The sequence below is a fragment of the Anas acuta genome, chromosome 21 (genome assembly GCF_963932015.1).
Source record: "Anas acuta chromosome 21, bAnaAcu1.1, whole genome shotgun sequence".
NCBI lineage: Eukaryota > Metazoa > Chordata > Aves > Anseriformes > Anatidae > Anas > Anas acuta.
The window spans coordinates 3,954,363-3,971,158 of record NC_088999.1 but is presented as its reverse complement, the minus strand read 5'-3'; the positions used below and the strand labels follow the sequence as shown (position 1 = coordinate 3,971,158).

General features: G+C 45.5%; 1 protein-coding gene across 32 annotated transcripts in view; it reads left to right on the top strand.

Annotated features, from left to right (window-relative positions):
- EPB41 (erythrocyte membrane protein band 4.1) overlaps positions 1-16,796 on the top strand; it is a 78,284-nt gene that overhangs the window by 51,157 nt on the left and 10,331 nt on the right. For 14 of the 32 annotated variants that reach the window (XM_068657949.1, XM_068657950.1, XM_068657960.1 and 11 more), the window contains 3 exons: positions 171-233; positions 3,025-3,204; positions 4,951-5,001. In XM_068657949.1, the coding sequence (XP_068514050.1) occupies positions 171-233; positions 3,025-3,204; positions 4,951-5,001 (294 nt within the window). Of the gene's footprint in view, positions 1-170; positions 234-3,024; positions 3,205-4,950; positions 5,002-5,367; positions 6,324-16,796 lie in introns of those variants that run through there. The other 18 variants (XM_068657954.1, XM_068657966.1, XM_068657964.1 and 15 more) reach the window with 7 other exon arrangements.

Genomic DNA, 16,796 nt, shown 5'->3' with positions numbered 1-16,796 from the left:
TCGGTGCAGGCGTTCTTGTGGCTCCGTGGCCCATCCCACACCGGCACAGCGCTGCGCTCCAAACGTTGAGTTAACTTTTTAATTTGCCAATTTGTGAATCCCGCAAGAACAACATTTTAATTTTTTGTGCTTTTCTTTTTTTTGTTCCCCCTTTTCTTTCATTTTCACAGAAAAGATCAAAGAGACTAGATGGTGAAAACATTTATATCAGGCATAGCAATTTAATGTTGGAGGTTTGTATGAACTTGAAGCTTTTTTCAGTTGCGTTTGCCTAGACCTTCTGCATTCTGTGCTGAACTTTTTCTTCCTCTTCTGCTGCTGCCGCCTTTGTTTTTGCATGCCATTGCATGAAAGACTTTTTTTTTTTTTAAGTACGCTTTTGCATGCTGACAGTAAACATGACAATGCACAAGCATTCTTCCTTCTACCTCTTCTGACTTTCATTCTCTCATACTTACCCAAAATATATGATTGGCAGAGCCGTGTGCTCAGCCTGCTCTGTTCTTAGACCCGTGGGTGATGAGCTGGGTGCTCCTGTCGGCACGAATTGTGGTGGGAGTGCTCGTCTCCAAGTCTCTCCTAGCCTGAAATAAATGCTTTTCTTGCGAGCAAAGACAGTCTATAAAAAAATAAATTAAATTTCGGTGACCACCATGGCCTTCAGGCCACTGGGCCAGCCACGTTGCTTAAAGCAGAGGCACGAACCAGCCCATCTTCCAGCTGGGGCCACGTGGGACAGTCGCTGGGATCCTCCTGCGACCTCCCTCTTGCCTTGCAGCATCCCCAGCAATGGCTCGGTGCTGAGCCCCTGGGGCTGGCCTGGTGGCTTGGGGCGATGTGGGGCTGCAGAGCTGTTCCCTTTGGCACCGGGAGCCCTTCACCCTTGGTTCCACCCAAGCACAGTCTCAGAACAGAAAGTGCCAATCATATATTTTCCTACAACACCGTGTTACAGAAGACGTTTGTGGCTTCTGGTTCTCTGTTCCTGCCTTACGTGTTTCTACTCAACCTTGCAGCACCAGCAGCTGGTAGGGTTTCCCTGTTGGTATCTCTCGAAAGTTGAAGTGTACTAACTGCCTTCTCCTAATCTGAATTTTAAACGTTTTGCAGCTTTGGGGTTTTTTTTTTTTTGACTGCTACAATTTAAGCTTTCGGACACGAGCGAGCGGTCAGCAGACGGGCAGAGTTCGGCCACCGCCGGCGCGCTGCGAAGACTGTGCCTGTCGCTTTCTTTAGGCCAATGCGAGCAGCTCCTCCTCCCCTCCTCCACGCAGAGCTTTTACCTACACGTTGCTCCTAAAAGGCTTTTTCCTATCAGTGTGGCACTGGGCTCTGCTCCCTCGCCCGCCTCCACCCGGTTCTGTTGCAGGTGCTCCTGCCCTCGCCTAGAAGAGGGCTGGCCCCGGCGCCTCCCCCCTTTTGCTCCTTTTTACTCCCTGCGTTTGGCAGATCGGGTGACTTCCAGCACAACTGCTTGCAGAGAAGTACTCCACACTCACTGCTGCTTGGTTTTATGGAAAGCCATTTAACGCTCAGTGCTCAGCAACCCGCGCTCCGTGGTCTTAGGAAAAGGCAAAAAGACGAGGGAGAGCTTAATGCTCCGAGAGCTTGTTCCTTAAGATGCTTTTTGAGACCGGTTGTGGCTTCACGTGTCACTCCGGGGCTTTAGCTTCTCTGCAGACTCTCAGGACCAGCTCGTGGCAGGCAGGCGAGGGGCTCTCTTCTCTCAGCCAGGGGCAGCCGGAGGGCTCCTGGACCCACGCAGGGGTCCCAGCGGCCGACTTTACCGCGGCGTCCTCAGCAGACCTATTCGTGCTTCTTCTAATGAGCAAGCACTTGCCTCGTGCTTTTATCTGGGACAGATGCCAAAGCTGTTGTTTCCCCAGCACCGTGCCAAAAAGAGCAAATGTTGTTAATGAGGCGGTTGGGGCTATAACCCCGTAAACTGAAGGTGGCGTGTCCTGGGTACGCTGCAGGAATGCAGGTATCGGGGTGGGGTGGAGGGGGGCTTCCTTTAGGGATGCATTTGCTTCCAGAAGCACTTGTTCTCCCATCTTCTAAAATCTATGGGCTGAGTCACAACTAAAAGCATAAAAAGAGCGAAATCTGCCAGTGATGCTTCTACTGACCTTACTTTCCCCTTTTCTGATGAGTGAGGCTTGCTGCTTTTTGGCACTGTCCAGAAAAGTTGTTGTTTGGCTTAAGCCTATTTTATGCAAAAGCTTCGTTTTAAACCAACTGTTTTGCTTGCAAGGAAAGGCTATTTCTGAACACATCAGTCGAACTGAGCTGACTTGCCTTGAAGTCTGTGCATTTATGCTGTAAACTGGCATCGCAGAGTAGAAATCCGGCTCTTTCCAGATCAATAATTTCAGCAGGAGTTTCCTGATAAACAAATAAAAAACATAAAGCAAATTCTCAGCTCAATTGTAGAGGTCTGCCCTCTCATCTTCAGTTCTGAAGTCTAAAGCTCTTATGATAGCTCCTGGAGATGAGAGGAGAAAAAAAATAAAGTGATGGGGGTGTTCTGGGACCACAGATAACGTCTGATAAGATGACAGAATAGATACAAAGAGAATGAGTGAAATTGGAAAAAAGTTCCTTAACTTTAACTGCATTTGTACCCTTGAAACGTCAGGCTAGCAGAGGGAAAAGAAAGCAAACCCACCCAATTTAGAAGCCTGAAATTGAAGAACCCAAACAAACTTAGTCTGGCAATTCAGTAAATCCCACGTGCCGAAATCCCACGAGCTAACAACTCGGCTGTCATCTGTTTCGGTGTAGCTTGAGCTGAAGTGACGGCAAGTCTCGCTCCTGGCAGACACCCCGCTGTGCTGGTTGCAGATTTGCTCCCTACAAGACGAGAAAGGAGAGAGGACGTTCCCTTGGTGTGTTTACAGTGTGAGCACAATTGATGGAAGTCGGCAACATCTCTGCTGAGTGCAGCTTTGCTATGTGGCAGCGTAGGCAACTGTAGGTGCCTGTCCCTGTGCCTCCCCATTCATTCTGTCCTTTCGCTACTAGGATCTAGATAAGACCCAGGAAGAAATCAAGAAGCACCACGCCAACATCAGCGAGTTGAAGAAGAACTTCATGGAGTCTGTCCCGGAGCCTCGGCCGAGTGAATGGGACAAACGTTTGTCCACTCACTCCCCCTTCCGAACGCTGAACGTCAACGGGCAGATTCCCACGGGAGCGGACGGAGTGAGTACCCTGAGGCCGCGCGGGGGGAGGCTCGCTGCGTGCCCTAACGTGCTGCATCCAGGGACGGCCTCACGAGCTCAGGTCGAGCCTCAGCTCCCCGGAGCTTTGGTTCCATCTGAGGTGACTTTTACCATGCCTAATGGCCTCTGAGAGAATGACTGCTTTAGTTTTAGGATCGTAAAACGTGATTTATTTTTGTGAATTGTATAAAAACGTGGGAATTCTTCACCTGGTTTCGATAATGCTTTTCCTAGCGTTGCTGTCATCCATGCTGATAGCATATTTCACATGGTTTGACTTATTCCTGGTGCTTCCCAACCCCTCAAAGCCCTAAATTGAAGGGAACATTGCAGGTAATGCAGTGCAGGAACATTCGCATGCCATCAGTTTCAAATGTCAATCTCCAGTTAATCCAGTCACTGGGTTTAGTCTTGCACTGGGATCTGCGAGTGCACACAGGTGCTGTGCTGTGATGAGAGCAGGGCTGTTCCTACCCGATGGAAGGCTTTCTCCTTGCAGAAGCACTGCCTGTATGTCAGTAGCCACATACATTCACAGTCCCCTCACTAATTTCCTCCAAAAAAACCCAGACTTTTCAAAGAAATGGAGATGGAGCAGCAGAGATGTCTGCCAGCTTGTTTCTTCTTTGATAATAGGCAGCTTCTCTCTTTATATTAATACTGGCGCTTCCTGGCTCAGATTTGAAGCTTGTGAGTGAAAGTGGTAATCAGTCCCTTAAATAATGAATGAGATTTTCATTAAAACTGAAAAATTGAATCCTGACTGCAGCAAAGGCAGTCACAGAATCTCTCCTGCTTTAACCCTAGCTTCTCCCCTTCCTGCCCACAGCTCTGCAGATAAGCTTCCAGGTGCTCTTCATCCCACTGCAAGGGTGGCGCTTGTTAAACAGAAATAATCTTGCAGAGGATGGAGGGTTATCAGAATGGATACGAGGGGCTTTAGTGGCCAAGTTTACTACAGACTCCTCAAAACATAAAGGCTGTGAAAATTGTAGGGATTTTTTTCCTGTTATCAAAACAATTTCCCTCCCATACCCGCCAAATTAACTTGTTGTCATTCTTGGAATTAGCCTGTATAGCACCTGGATGAACTTCACCCTTTGGTTGCTGCCTTTTAGTGCAATTTCTGCAGGAATTGGCAAAGCAGGGCACAGCAGAGCGACACAGAGCTCTGCCTGCTGTACCAAGCGTTTTATGGAGTGCAGGTGGAACAGAGCAGGGGCTCTCAAGCTCAGCAGCTGCAGTTTGAGAAAGAAATTCTTGGTTATTCAGGAGAAATCCGTGCGTGGTGATGGCATGTGAGGTCTTAGGGGGCTGCTGTGCACAATACTGGATGATGTGGGCTTGGAAGGCTGCAGTGCACCACAGTGACATGAAGATTGGGGTCAGCCCTTGATTTGCATTTCTGGAAATTCACTCTGCCTCTTAATATGCTCCTTTGAAGCAGCCTCATCTCTGCGATGGAGGTGGACACATTATGCCGTGAACTTCCAGAAATGCATCTTTGAGATGACACCTACCGGGAAGGAATTTTTACGTGACCTGCACATCAGTGTGTGATGTTTAGGGCTGGTGAATAATGCAAAGCAATCCTGTTTCTACTGCTCATGGTGGTATCATAACCCTGCTGTGGTGGTGAAGGGGTGTTCTGCCAGGGGCTGCTTTTCTGCTCTTCTCGTATGTTTTACTGCAAGACAACTGAACCTTACACGCTTTGTGTGTCCAGGTCAAGAAAGTCACTGTCCTATCTTCTGAGAGACAGGTTGGTGGGCTTGAGGTAAAGCTGCTGTTCGGATATGTGCTGCTGAACCAGATTTTTGCTATTGCAATGGCACCGAGCAAAAACTCGAGAGCAGCTGCTGGATAACATTTTTCTTTTGGCTACATGGAGTAGTTTCATAACTCACAGCCTAACACTTGAGAGGACTTTTTGCACTGCTGCAGCTTTTGCAGCTTTCAATTTGCTTCCTTTGGTGCATGGCTGGTTGGAAAAAAGCTGCATGAAAGATGTAACCGTGTATTCGGAGAGAAAAGCAATTATGAAAGATTAACTGTACCCTGTTCTTTTTATGTTGTCTTTCTTTCCGTTTTTGTTTTAATGATCATGTTACTCTTGCATTTTATATTTTCTTTTGCTGCCCAGTCTCCCAGCTACTTTCTCCCTGATACTCAGCACTTAGGGGTGTGCAAAGAACCAGTCCCAAAATACCGCACTGACCAGAGGAGGCTAGCTCAGCTGAGAGAGCTTAGAGCCAAGTTCTTTCTTTCTTAGGTGCACTTGGGTTTGACCACAGCTGCAGACCTGAAGGGCTGGAGAGCCACTTGGCCAGGTCGCAGCAACACTTGCCACAATCTTGTCTTTCTCCAGCGAAAGTGCTAGAGCCCTTGCATGATCCCGTGTGATGATTTATTCATTCTGGGTTTTCACATTCTCGAGGCTCCAGAAACAAAAGTGCTAAAACGCAGAGCGAGATTTCAGGGCTTTGGAGCACTCGTGCTGGCAGCCTGCCTGTTCCACGCTCGGGATTTCTAAGATGTAAAAGTTTTTCACTTGTTCCAGTAGAATTTTCAGAAATTGAGATTTTGATACTCTTGTCAGAACTTTCAAAAGATAATTTTGTACCTGCACTGAAGTCTAAATGTTATTTAACAAAAGCTATTTTTTAAGGGCACTGTAGAATAGGAAGTTGTCAGAGACCACGTTTTGTACTACACCATTTCTCTTGGTAATGCCACAAAGCTCCCTTTCTGCCGAACCATTCCAATTCCAAACACCCTTCAGTAGGCTTCAGCCACGCGCTTTTCTTGGAGGGCAGTTGCAAAACACACGTGGATCGTGATGCAGGGATCCATGAGCTCTGTAAGAGAATGATATTTTGCAGCTCGGGTGGCAGGGTGATTCGAGCTCTAAATAATAATAAATAAATAAATAAAACCTCTGCTTTTGAGAGCAGTCGATTAGCACGTTGACAGGAAGACTGTCCGAAAACTTTGCACACCTCCAAGTGTCACGTTGGGCACTTTCCATCTGTCATTTTTGTTCATCTCTCTCTGTCTTTCTTGATCTTCTACCACAAAAGCAGACACAGGAACGTCCTCTGTTAGTACAGGATGAAGACAAACTAAAAAAGCAGGAGATACCTACTGAGACAGCCTTTCCCCGGCAAGCAAGTGAAGAAACTCTTCCAAAGGTTTCTATTCCAATTCCTGAAGAGCAGAAATCCCTCAAAAAGTGTCAGCTGTACTCTAGTATTTTTCCTTCTCCGCGTATTCCCTTTATGATGTCTTTTCTTGTGGTGATAGCGCTGACTATTTGGTGGCTGCTCTTTCTCTGAGTGGGAACAGGGTCACACTGAAACCTCAAGACCAAAGCTCCTGAATCTCTTGGCCGTAGCCTCTGCTGCATCTTCCTTGTCCTGGTCTTTGATCTCCGTAGTTTGCTGTCCCGGGGAGGGACGCCCTGCAACGCTAGTGTTAATCCCTCTGTCTTTATTGTGGAGCTGTGATCCGAGGCCTGGCAGGAGTGGTAATGGATTGCCAGATCTATTTTGACATTTCCTAGAGCTCTGCGCACAAAAACGAATTCTCTAAATCACGTCCCCAGTTTCAGAGGCTTCAGCTGTAAGAGGGCAGGCTGAGAACATAAATCCATGGCAGGGGGTGTTTGCCTCTGCAGCCCTTCTTGACTTAATGTAGTGATTGCTGAAGACTTCTTTTAAGCTCGTTGCTTTGAGCGTGAGCTGTTCACAAGCAGAGGAACATTTGATAGTGATCCAAAAGCCTGAAGAGGCTTCACAGCAATGTGCTGAATCTAATCCATAACCACTCCTTTTCTAGGAAACTGAGATTGGCATTTAAATAAAAAGTGTTGATTGTCAGTGCTGCTATTAGTGTTAACTTATAGACAGGGACAGGCAACTTTTTGATTTTCCCAGTGGGAAGCCTTCTGCAAAGCATCAGCTTCCCTCTCGCACCCGAGTTCTCATTTCAAAGAAAATCCATCGCGTTGTAGGAGAAAATCCATTAGAAGGAACTACTTATTGTAAACATAGATTAATCATTTTTCTGAACCTGGTGGTCTTGGTGCACTCCAGATGTGTTTTTTAACTTGTTGTGAGCTAACTGAAGCATGTTTGCTTAGGTCACAGGAATGGAATAACCTGTTACACGTCGCCTTGTTAGCATGTTGACTTTCCCACCGTTTAGTTCACCCCAACGTGTAAAAAGACAATTGTGCTCAGGACACGGTTCTAACGTTCAAGCCATCAATTGTTTTGACTTCCTTAACAAAACCGTTGCATGCTGCTTGTTGTTTATTGCCTACAAATGTAAATGTCTGGAAAATGCTCTCGTTTATCCAAGTTAACTTGATAGTGAATGCGATCGAGCTGCGAAAGATGCGAGAGGAGTTGCTCTGCCAGGCTGAGCACAAGAGGTTTGCGAGCTGGAGGGCAGACGGGACTTTGTGTCTAAGGGGTTTCTTTTCTGTATATAGCAATTATGGGGCTGAGCTGAGCCAGCCGCTTCTCCTTCCAGTAGCAATGTGCTTTCTGTTGCTTTCTCTAGAGTATTGGTGTAGAAGCAGTTACTTCTGAGAACAGCCACCAGTGCCAGCAGTGTTGGCAGCTGCTCCAACAGCATAGAAGAGAAAGGAGTAGAACTCTATTACAGGGACTAAAAAGTGTGAATATATATAAATATGTGTATTTATAACCCTTTATAGGTCTGTATCTGTGTGAACAGTGTACTGTAGGAAGCTAGCAAATATGCTTACAGGAAAAAGACGCAAGGCAATTAAGGTTTGTGCACAACTTGGCATGTGCTGCCTGGTCGGAAGGATCCTAGCATATCACGGACTATTTGAGCTGTCTCTTACTCTCAGCGTGTAGGCTGAGGCTCTCTAAACTCTGTCTCAGAAATTTAGGTTGCAAGTGGAACCCTTCGTTTTGATCTCCCAGGAATCTTTCTGATCCGACCACTCTGTCCCCAGATCTCGTACCGTGCTCTGATGAGTTCACCAGTTTGTGCCTTTAGGACTTTGTTTTCTCTGAATGCTGATTTTCCTCGGAAAGTATTCTTCCCTTTTTAATACACTGCCTTTGATACACAGTCTTCCTCTTTCAGCAGCAGAAATAGCAGAAGGAAATGGGTTGTTCAGTGCTGTATGGCTACAGGTGTGGTGCAGCTGGATGGAGAGCTGCCTCCTCCTGCCTGTGCAGCAGCCGTGGCCGCTCGGTGCGATGCAGGGTTCCAGCACTGCTCGGGATGCCCGTGGATGAGATTCAGGAACATTATCTTGAGAAAGCGGGCCTTGGAGAGGAGAGGTAGGAAAGCTAAAGAAGGATGCTGAGGTGCCACATGCAATGCAGACGATGCAGGATGGAAGAAGCTTTCCAAAAAGTTTACCCTTCAAAAATTGGAGCAGACATAAGGAAAAGCAGGGACCATTTGTCCTCCACAGCACGACGTGGGGAGGGAAGGGACAGGGGATGTTCAGATCCTTCTCTTTCCTTTTTCTGTCTATATTTCAGGGAGAAGAACAGCTTAAACATGAACCTTTTAAAAAGCCATTGCTCAGGTTAGCTGTCACGGTGCTGTTTGAGGATTACTGCATTGAGCACTCTTTGGGTTACTGCGCACCAACCGATGACAAATTCCTTGAAGCCATAACAGTGGCTTTTGCAAAGCCCTGGTTTCTGCAGCTCTCTACCATTTCCAAAGGACCTAAAGTCTAAAATCTTTGCCCAGAGCAATGTTTGAACATAAGCATTGCTCAAGATAATCTGATCACAGAGTGATGAGAGGTGCGCTCTGTTGGTCACTTCAACACAATTATTTAATTAATTAACATGGTCTCTCTCTCACTTTTCCTTTCTTTAATTTTGAGATAAGGCTGGTTGTCAGCAAAAAAAAAAATAAATTAATTAAACTTCACATTCTGAGAATGCTCAGGAACATTTTTGGAATTTATAAAGCAGTTATCACTGAAGAGTATAAAGAAACTGAACAAACTCTTTATATTTCTATGGCAGTGTAGAGGCCAGTTATCTATATTCATTCAGGTGGATATGATCCTTAATGGCAGGGAAAGATCGTAGCTTATCAGGAACAGAAACGTCATCTTGCCCATGGCAACCTTCCTAGGGTCTCGTTGTTGTGCGTTAGGTATCTTGGGCACGTTTGTGCCGTGCTGGTTGATTCCCAATTTCCCTGGTTTTTCCTGATGTCCACTCAGGTTGCTCGGTGTTGTGCAGACTTGACACGATCTGGCTTAGTTCAAGGGCAGAGGTCTCAGGTTTTCCTAAAGGAACTAACGTGTACTTTGCTCCCTTCTTCCTCAGGAACAAACAGGCTGCAAGGTGCTGGCAGCCCCCCTAGCCCCTGGCAGCACCGTGTAGTGCTCATGGTGGTAGGATTAAAGCCCCCTGGCTGTGCGTGCTGCAGTTCCACCCTGTTGCACAACTCGGTCATTTCTTCCAAAGGGAAGCTGAAAATGGCTGCAGCATGTAACTTCATCCAGATCTTCAAGGGAAATCCTGATCCTTCAGTGTGACCTGCTGCAGAAATGACATCTCAGTGACTCTGCCACGCCAGTGGCTTAACCACTAGAAGACTGCCAGCGGTTTGCTGTTAATTAGAGTTCCCCAGTGCTTTGCAGTCTGACTGCTCTGCTGCAGGGACACTTTGGTGCTTCCACCTGGATTCCAGCCAGCAGCTGGAGCAAGGGACCAGCCGAGGTTCAGTCCCTTCAGCTTTTTCCATCGCGGAGCCTGTGGTTGGCTCTGCGCTTACTTTCTATTCCGAATCTTCTTATCCTGACAGCGGCTTTTCTGATCTCCAGCTAAAATGCAGAGTGGTTTCTTAGGCTTTCATGCTTTGAGAAATGGTGGATGTGAATATTTAGAAGCAGCAAGTGCACCTGAGCCTGACCGATGGCTTCAAACTTGGCTTCAACTCTGAGGCTGCATTAGGTAGTGGGCTCTGTATAGGATGTTCGCTGGTGGTATTGAAGAGGCATGCAGTACTGTAAAACAAAATCCACCTTTTCTTTTCCATTGTTAGAAGATAACAGAGAGATTAGGGTAGACAGCTGGTATTGTCTGCATCTCCTGTCGTGTGCTGCTTTGCTTTTCAACCCAGTGGGTTGATCAAAGATGAACTGAGTCTCTACAGGAAGGTTGTGTTAGGATTTGGAGTTGAGCATAAGACCAGTTCTCCTCCCATACAGTTTGTGCAGTAACTGGGGATGGCCCTAAAGAGGAAGAATTAAATATTTGTGTCTAGCCCTGAAATAAGGAGAGGTGGGTTTCCTTGGCATTCCTCGTTTGCAGGACTGGCCTTGCCCTGTCTGCACCTCAGGGCTCCTCAGGAAGGTTTTAGGTGAAGCTTCTCTGTGTCAGCGGTGGGAATTTGTCACTCTGAGATTATCTCACTGTTTCACTGGGTTTTCTTTTTCTTTTGTGGTCATGAGTTGATCACACCTGTTCTGACATAACCGACTGAGGTAGGATGCTTCCCAGAAAAGCTTATCCCAAGGAAGAGTTAGTGATTGATTTCAAAGCATTTTGGTCTATGCTCTCTAGTGCTGGTGATGTGGGAGACCCTGCTCGTGGTGTTTTCCTGGTGTCCCTGCTAGCATCTCCTGGTTTGTAAAGCTGGAGGGAAGGACTGCAGGCTTTGGGTAAAGGCTGTCCTAGGAGCCTTGGTTTGTGCCACCTTGTGACCTTCTAGCAGTGGTACACAGTTGTGTTGGATCAGTTTGTGGGGACTAAAAATACTTTCTTTTTTAACGACAATGCTCTCTTTTGGAACACTTTTTTGGCTTTGTATTTTTTCTCAGATTTTTCTTTGTAAATATGTACATTTATCATTAATAAATGTTATTGCAAATCAGATTCTTCTTTCCACTGCTTATTAACAAAAAAGGCTTATGACCCGTGCTGTGACTTGTCGGACTAACTCTCGTATTGCTTTCTCAAGCCAGGCACCGTCAGACCCTGAGCTGTTAGCAGCTGCCCCGTGCGGTGGGATTCAGGTGGGGTCTGAGAGCCAGCACCTGGCTTGCAGCTGGACACAGCTGTGCGAGCTTCATCCTGATGTGCAGAGGAGCGTGCAGGCTCAGAAAGAGGCCAGGATAATTTGATTCAGGATTAAATCTGTCTCGGTTAAGAGCTTTGTTTGCAGAGGAGCCAAAAGCTCCAGTCCTCTGCTAAATACTTAATGCAACGCTAACTTCTCACTCTTGAGACTGAATGGTAGGTAAAATAGTTTGCAGAAAGTCTTTGGAGAGCAGCAGCGTCGCAGGTCCTGTGTTTCTGTGCTGCTCCTTTGCCAGTAGCTGCAGTGACACCGAGGGGTTTCATGCGCTGCTGCTCGGTGAGGATCGTCCTGTGCCATTGTGCCACTGTGAATTCCCCGTGCTGCACATGGTGCCGTGCAACTTTGAGAGCCTTTCCCTGCGGCATTGGATTAATTTGAGGAGAAAAATGCTCCCTTCTGGTTTTGTGAGTGAAGAAACCGCACTCCTAATGAACCCCTGCCTTTCTGCTCGGCGGCACAATGCAAGTCTCACAGGAATTGGAGCTGGTTGGAGCTGCCCAGGTTGTGACCATGGCTAGAGGCCATAGAGAGAGACATTTTTAATTTTAGCTCCCAACTTTTTTTCTGTGAGATTATTTATTTTTGGCTGAACTGTTCAGCTTTCTCTTGCTCTGAGCAGTCATGGAGAAGCAAGCCTGGCCGTGCCGGAGCAGCACCAGCTCTGCTGTGCCCTCCCGATGAGCCTGCATCAGAGCAGAGCCCAAATGTTGCCAAATGAGGCAGGCAAAATGCAGCAGCACAGAAGTGGTGTCGGTTATAAACCCTGACAGTGTCCTCACTCTGTTTCCCATTGCTAAACCAAATCCGAGGCAGCGTTTGGAATGCCACCCGCAGCTTTTTCTCTGCTGAGGGAATTTGAGCCAAGCAAAACACGGCTCTGTGTGAGGGGGGCTGGCACCTGGAGGGATGGGAAGGGTGGAGGGAAGAGGGAAGTGCTTTTGGAAGTGTCTTCAGTAGCTGGATTGTGGAAACTTAAGCATCGATCTGGAGGTTGTTTCATCTTGCAAAGCAGCTGATGCAGTGCATAGGAAGGGGCTGCTGTGTCATGTAATTTCTTGGGATTCTTGTTCGTGACAGCAATATAACCCCATTAAGCTTAAAGCATGATCTGTATTTTCTAGCCTTACCTTTAACTTCAGTTAAATTCTCTTTTCTCTTTCTGCTGTCTGACTGGGCTGGTCAGGACGTTGCAATCAGATCAATGGCAATTGAAAAACCTGCCCCAAAATGCAAATCCGTGGGTAATGTCATTTTCAAATGCCAAACTTTTGTTGAATGGCTTCTAAACTTTTTTTACTTCTATGTTTAAGGCAAAGAAATTCTCTAAGACATAGCAGGTACTGTAAAATAAGGGTATCTTGTTTTCTGCTTTATAATATTTTTTACTCAAGTACTTTGACAGCTGTGAGAGTGAGCGTTCACCATTTGATCTGGGATTTCTTACTGGTGAGTGTGGCTTGCTGCAAAAGCAACTTCATCTACTCGTGCATCTGTAGACGTCACACTGAGCCTGTCAGCTTATGTGCATACTTGTTTGGGGATAACCTAATAACATGCACCAGCGTTAGCTGCTGCAACGCCCTGCTGAAGAAGAAAGCAATGGGAAATACTAATTAGGATTTATAGCATTGGATGTGGTTGTTGTATGGAGTTAGCACGCATTGCCATTTAATATTTTTAATAATTTTTATTAACTTGTCTTTGGTAATTGACAGGTTGACTTCATTTTGGCGATCCTTAAGTTTCCAGTGAGACTGGAATCTCTTTGGGGCTGAGGATAATCGAAGTGTTGCAGGGAGAAGGGCAGCAGAGCAGCATGCTAGCACAGGCTGCAGCAGCAGTCCTGCAGGAGTTCTTCTGGGAGAGGAAAGAAGCAGAGGAAGGAAATGGAAATTATCCCTGGCAGCGCGAGGAGCGTGGTCAGGGCAGCTGGTTCATGTGGTTATATCCCCATCCGAAATAGCAGGTTCTCTAAAAAAAAAAAAAAAAATTAAAATATAATTAAAAAAATACAGGCAACCATAACTTTATGCAAAAATACTTCGAAAATAATCCTTTCAGTATCTGGTATCAAAGCCTGTTATTAATTTATCCCCAGTCTGAGTTACCGTGTGCCACTTTTTACACTACAACTTTAAATAAGCTGTATGCTCAGTATTTGCCAACATCGGGTGCACCAAGATTTGTATTTAGCAGGGTAAAGTTTTAGTTGCATTCGTGTTTGGTTGATTTTTTTTTCTTCTGGGGCACTGCATCCTGTCCTGTATTTTCTTTACACTGCGTATGGCTTATGCAAGTGGTCTGCTTCGTGTTTGATTTAGGTGTACCTGGTTTGGTTTCGTTTCTCTGGAAATGAGTAGTTTGCAGCCCAGGCACCTCCCAGGTTTCATGGGTCTCAAGGAGAACTTGGAAATCTGAGCCTTGAAAGTAGGAATGCTTTTGCATTTGCAAATTGAAAAAAAAAATCTTGATAAGATCAGAATTTGTTACAGATGTTGAAATTCCTGGAGAGCTGGGTTGGTGGTTTGCTTTTGGTGTGCAATGATCGTTTTTAACCTACGTGTAAACTGCATTTCGAAATATAGGTACAAACATAGCTGTATTTAAAAAAAAAATAAAGGGGAAAAGAAAAAGTGTGTATAAATAGATAATTGCATGTAGAAAGAAATAGCTTTTAATTAGTTTGTCTTCTTAATGGTGGCATAGGAAGGCAAGAAAAAAGTGCTTCTGGTCAGTTGATCTTATCAGGATTTCCTTCTGTCTTTATAGTCTGCATGTTTATTGCTGCACTGTGCTCTGTCGAAGACCAGTATATCCACACCACAGGCTTCATTCAAGCTTTTCTGCTCCTCCGTGCTTTTACTCTGCAAGATGCTTCTCAAATGCAAATTACTTTCTGTGTACGAAAGGGAGTTGGGAGGTTGTTTTTATTGTATGCAAATGTTTGTCTCTTAAACAGCCCCGTGTTTTTATAGCTGCTTAATCTGCTTTGTTTTAACTGTGGATTTCATTCTGCCTCTTGGCCGAAGTAGTGCCCTAGCTGGTATGTAAGGAAATCTTGCTTCTAAGGCATTTATTTGCCATTAAACTGCAGAAGATGTAATATATCTTCTCAAGATGCCCTGCTTACTTTGCAAGCTGTGACACACAGAATTAGGAGACATCAGGCACATTGTCAGAGACACTGACAGCACATAAATCCAGGTTTTATAGCATGGTTAAGTCATGGGAATTCGAACTTCATAACCTCAGTTCGTTCTCTGTTCTGGGAAACATTGCAGGATAGTATCTTGTGTCAGGCAAAACGAGGGTAGGATCTGTGCGTACCTTATGGAGGAGAACATATGGAAGTGGTTTTCATTCCGAAATAGCACTCCCATATGTGTGTAGTCTGATCTGATCATCACAGTGCTAATTGCTGCAACTTCACTCCTATTAAATGCATTTTCCTAGCCCAGGAACTTAACAGAGGCCAAAGAGGCTGGAAACCCTAAAGGACAGAAATCTTACAGGTAATCTATCATAACATACAGAACCTGACATAAGGAACGTTAAAGAACATAACAAACAGAAGCTGGGCACTGCAAAGTTCCTGGAGGAATGTTGGAAGAGTCCTTTCTTGAAATGTTACTAAAAAAAGCATCTGTTTGTTCCTACATAAAGCAGTTACAATTCCTAAAATACTATTGAACTGTGTCACTAGATGAGGACGGTCAGGGTGAAAGCTTCTGGTGTACAGAAGATGCATTGTACCAAATAACCCACAGGCTTCAGATCCCTTATTTTAAGTGCAAATTACTTTTTTTTTTTGGTTGCCCAGAGAATCTTTGTAATAGAAAATGATGCAACAGTTTTTGTTCATCTTAGTACCACCACAGAATTAGGATAAAAGTTGACGATGACAGAATTGCCATACTTTAATGAAAATTTAATCACTGTTTTTGGTCGTACAGATATGTGGCTGTTTTTATACAAAGTTCCCAGAAATCATCCATGAGGCTGTCAATTATTGATAAGAAGCAGTAATTAGCACTGATTGAAGTGGCGTCCTTCTGGGTTCTTTCCTCCTTGTTGCCTGCCGCTGGATGAGGCAGCAGTTTTGGTATGTCTAAAATAGTACGTGTCAATAACTGCTGTTCTGCCCTGCCTTAAAGGCAGCTTTCCATGCCAATAAGGAGAGAAACACAATTTCTAGGATATGGCGGGATTGGAGCCGTCGTTCACAGCTTGTGCCAAAAATGCTGCTTCTCTCTGAGAATTAGTGTGTATTAAGTACTCACCACTTGGGCAAACAGCTGATTTGTGCTAAAGCTTTTTGTCTTGTTCATGTTTTAACCCTTCTCTTCTCTTTTGTCACTGTTGCTTCCCTTCTGGCTAGAGGGCTCCCAGAGATGTGCGAAGACCTAGTTGAGAACTTGCTAAGGAGCTGAATGGAAGGCAGCATAGCACCAGCCTTCGCTAAACCCCCGGGTTTGGCACTCTTCTAAAATACCTCAGGTGCTATAGACATGCTTGCTTGCTTCTCGGAAGGCTGGGTTGCTTTATTACCTATCTTCTCAACCGTGCACCATCACAAATGCCAATTGTGTTGTACCTTCAGGAGGTTTAGCTATGGCAAAGGTTTCCCTGCACCAACTGCTTTGCGATAAAGTATGGCACAAATACTTCAGTAGCCCCAAATAACGGGTTAAGTGCAGCTGAGAACTGCACGCTTGATGGTGATGGGGTCAGCACACATCACTGTCAACGTCTGGTTTTCCAGTTTTGAGCCCCAATTCTTTATTCCTCAGCTGAAAACTTTTGTGCTAAGCTGTGCAGGTTCGTGGAGCTGGCTTGTCTAGAAGAAGCAGTGCCATTTCTTTCAGCTGACCAGGCTGCATCACCAGCTCGGGACCATCTTGGTAACAGAATCAGTTGATTTCAATACCAATTCTTGCAATAATTTTGCCATTACGACTTTTTGCAGGCGTGGCTGTGTTATCCCAGAGACTGCAGCAGCAAACAGGGTGCTCAGAGGTGTGTTCCCAGGTGACAGGAAGACAGCAAAGCACAGGCTCTGCAGATTGGTTGTGCACAATAATTCTGGGTTTATTCTCTTGCTTTCCATGTGCAAATTAAAACACAACATGAAATATTTCAAAGAGTTGAAAGCAGCATTGGTGTATGGTTTCAGTGTAGCTGGTGAGTTTTGTTGCACGTGTGAATTTTGGATGTGCACAAAGGCCCCTGCTTGCTACACTGAAATTATTCCTGTTTCCAAACTGGGCAAAAACTGTGCAGTGATGGTTCTTCATTTAGGTGTAGAGTGTCGTTTTAATGTTAATTCCTTAAACCTTCAGACCATGGGTTACTAATGCACCAGGAGGGCTGTGGCAGTAAATCCACCGGATCCATCGTGTGTCACAAAGGCTGTCAAGCTCTGAAATGTTCAAGACCCGCTGCTGTTGCATGCGTTACTGGAGATGTGATGTA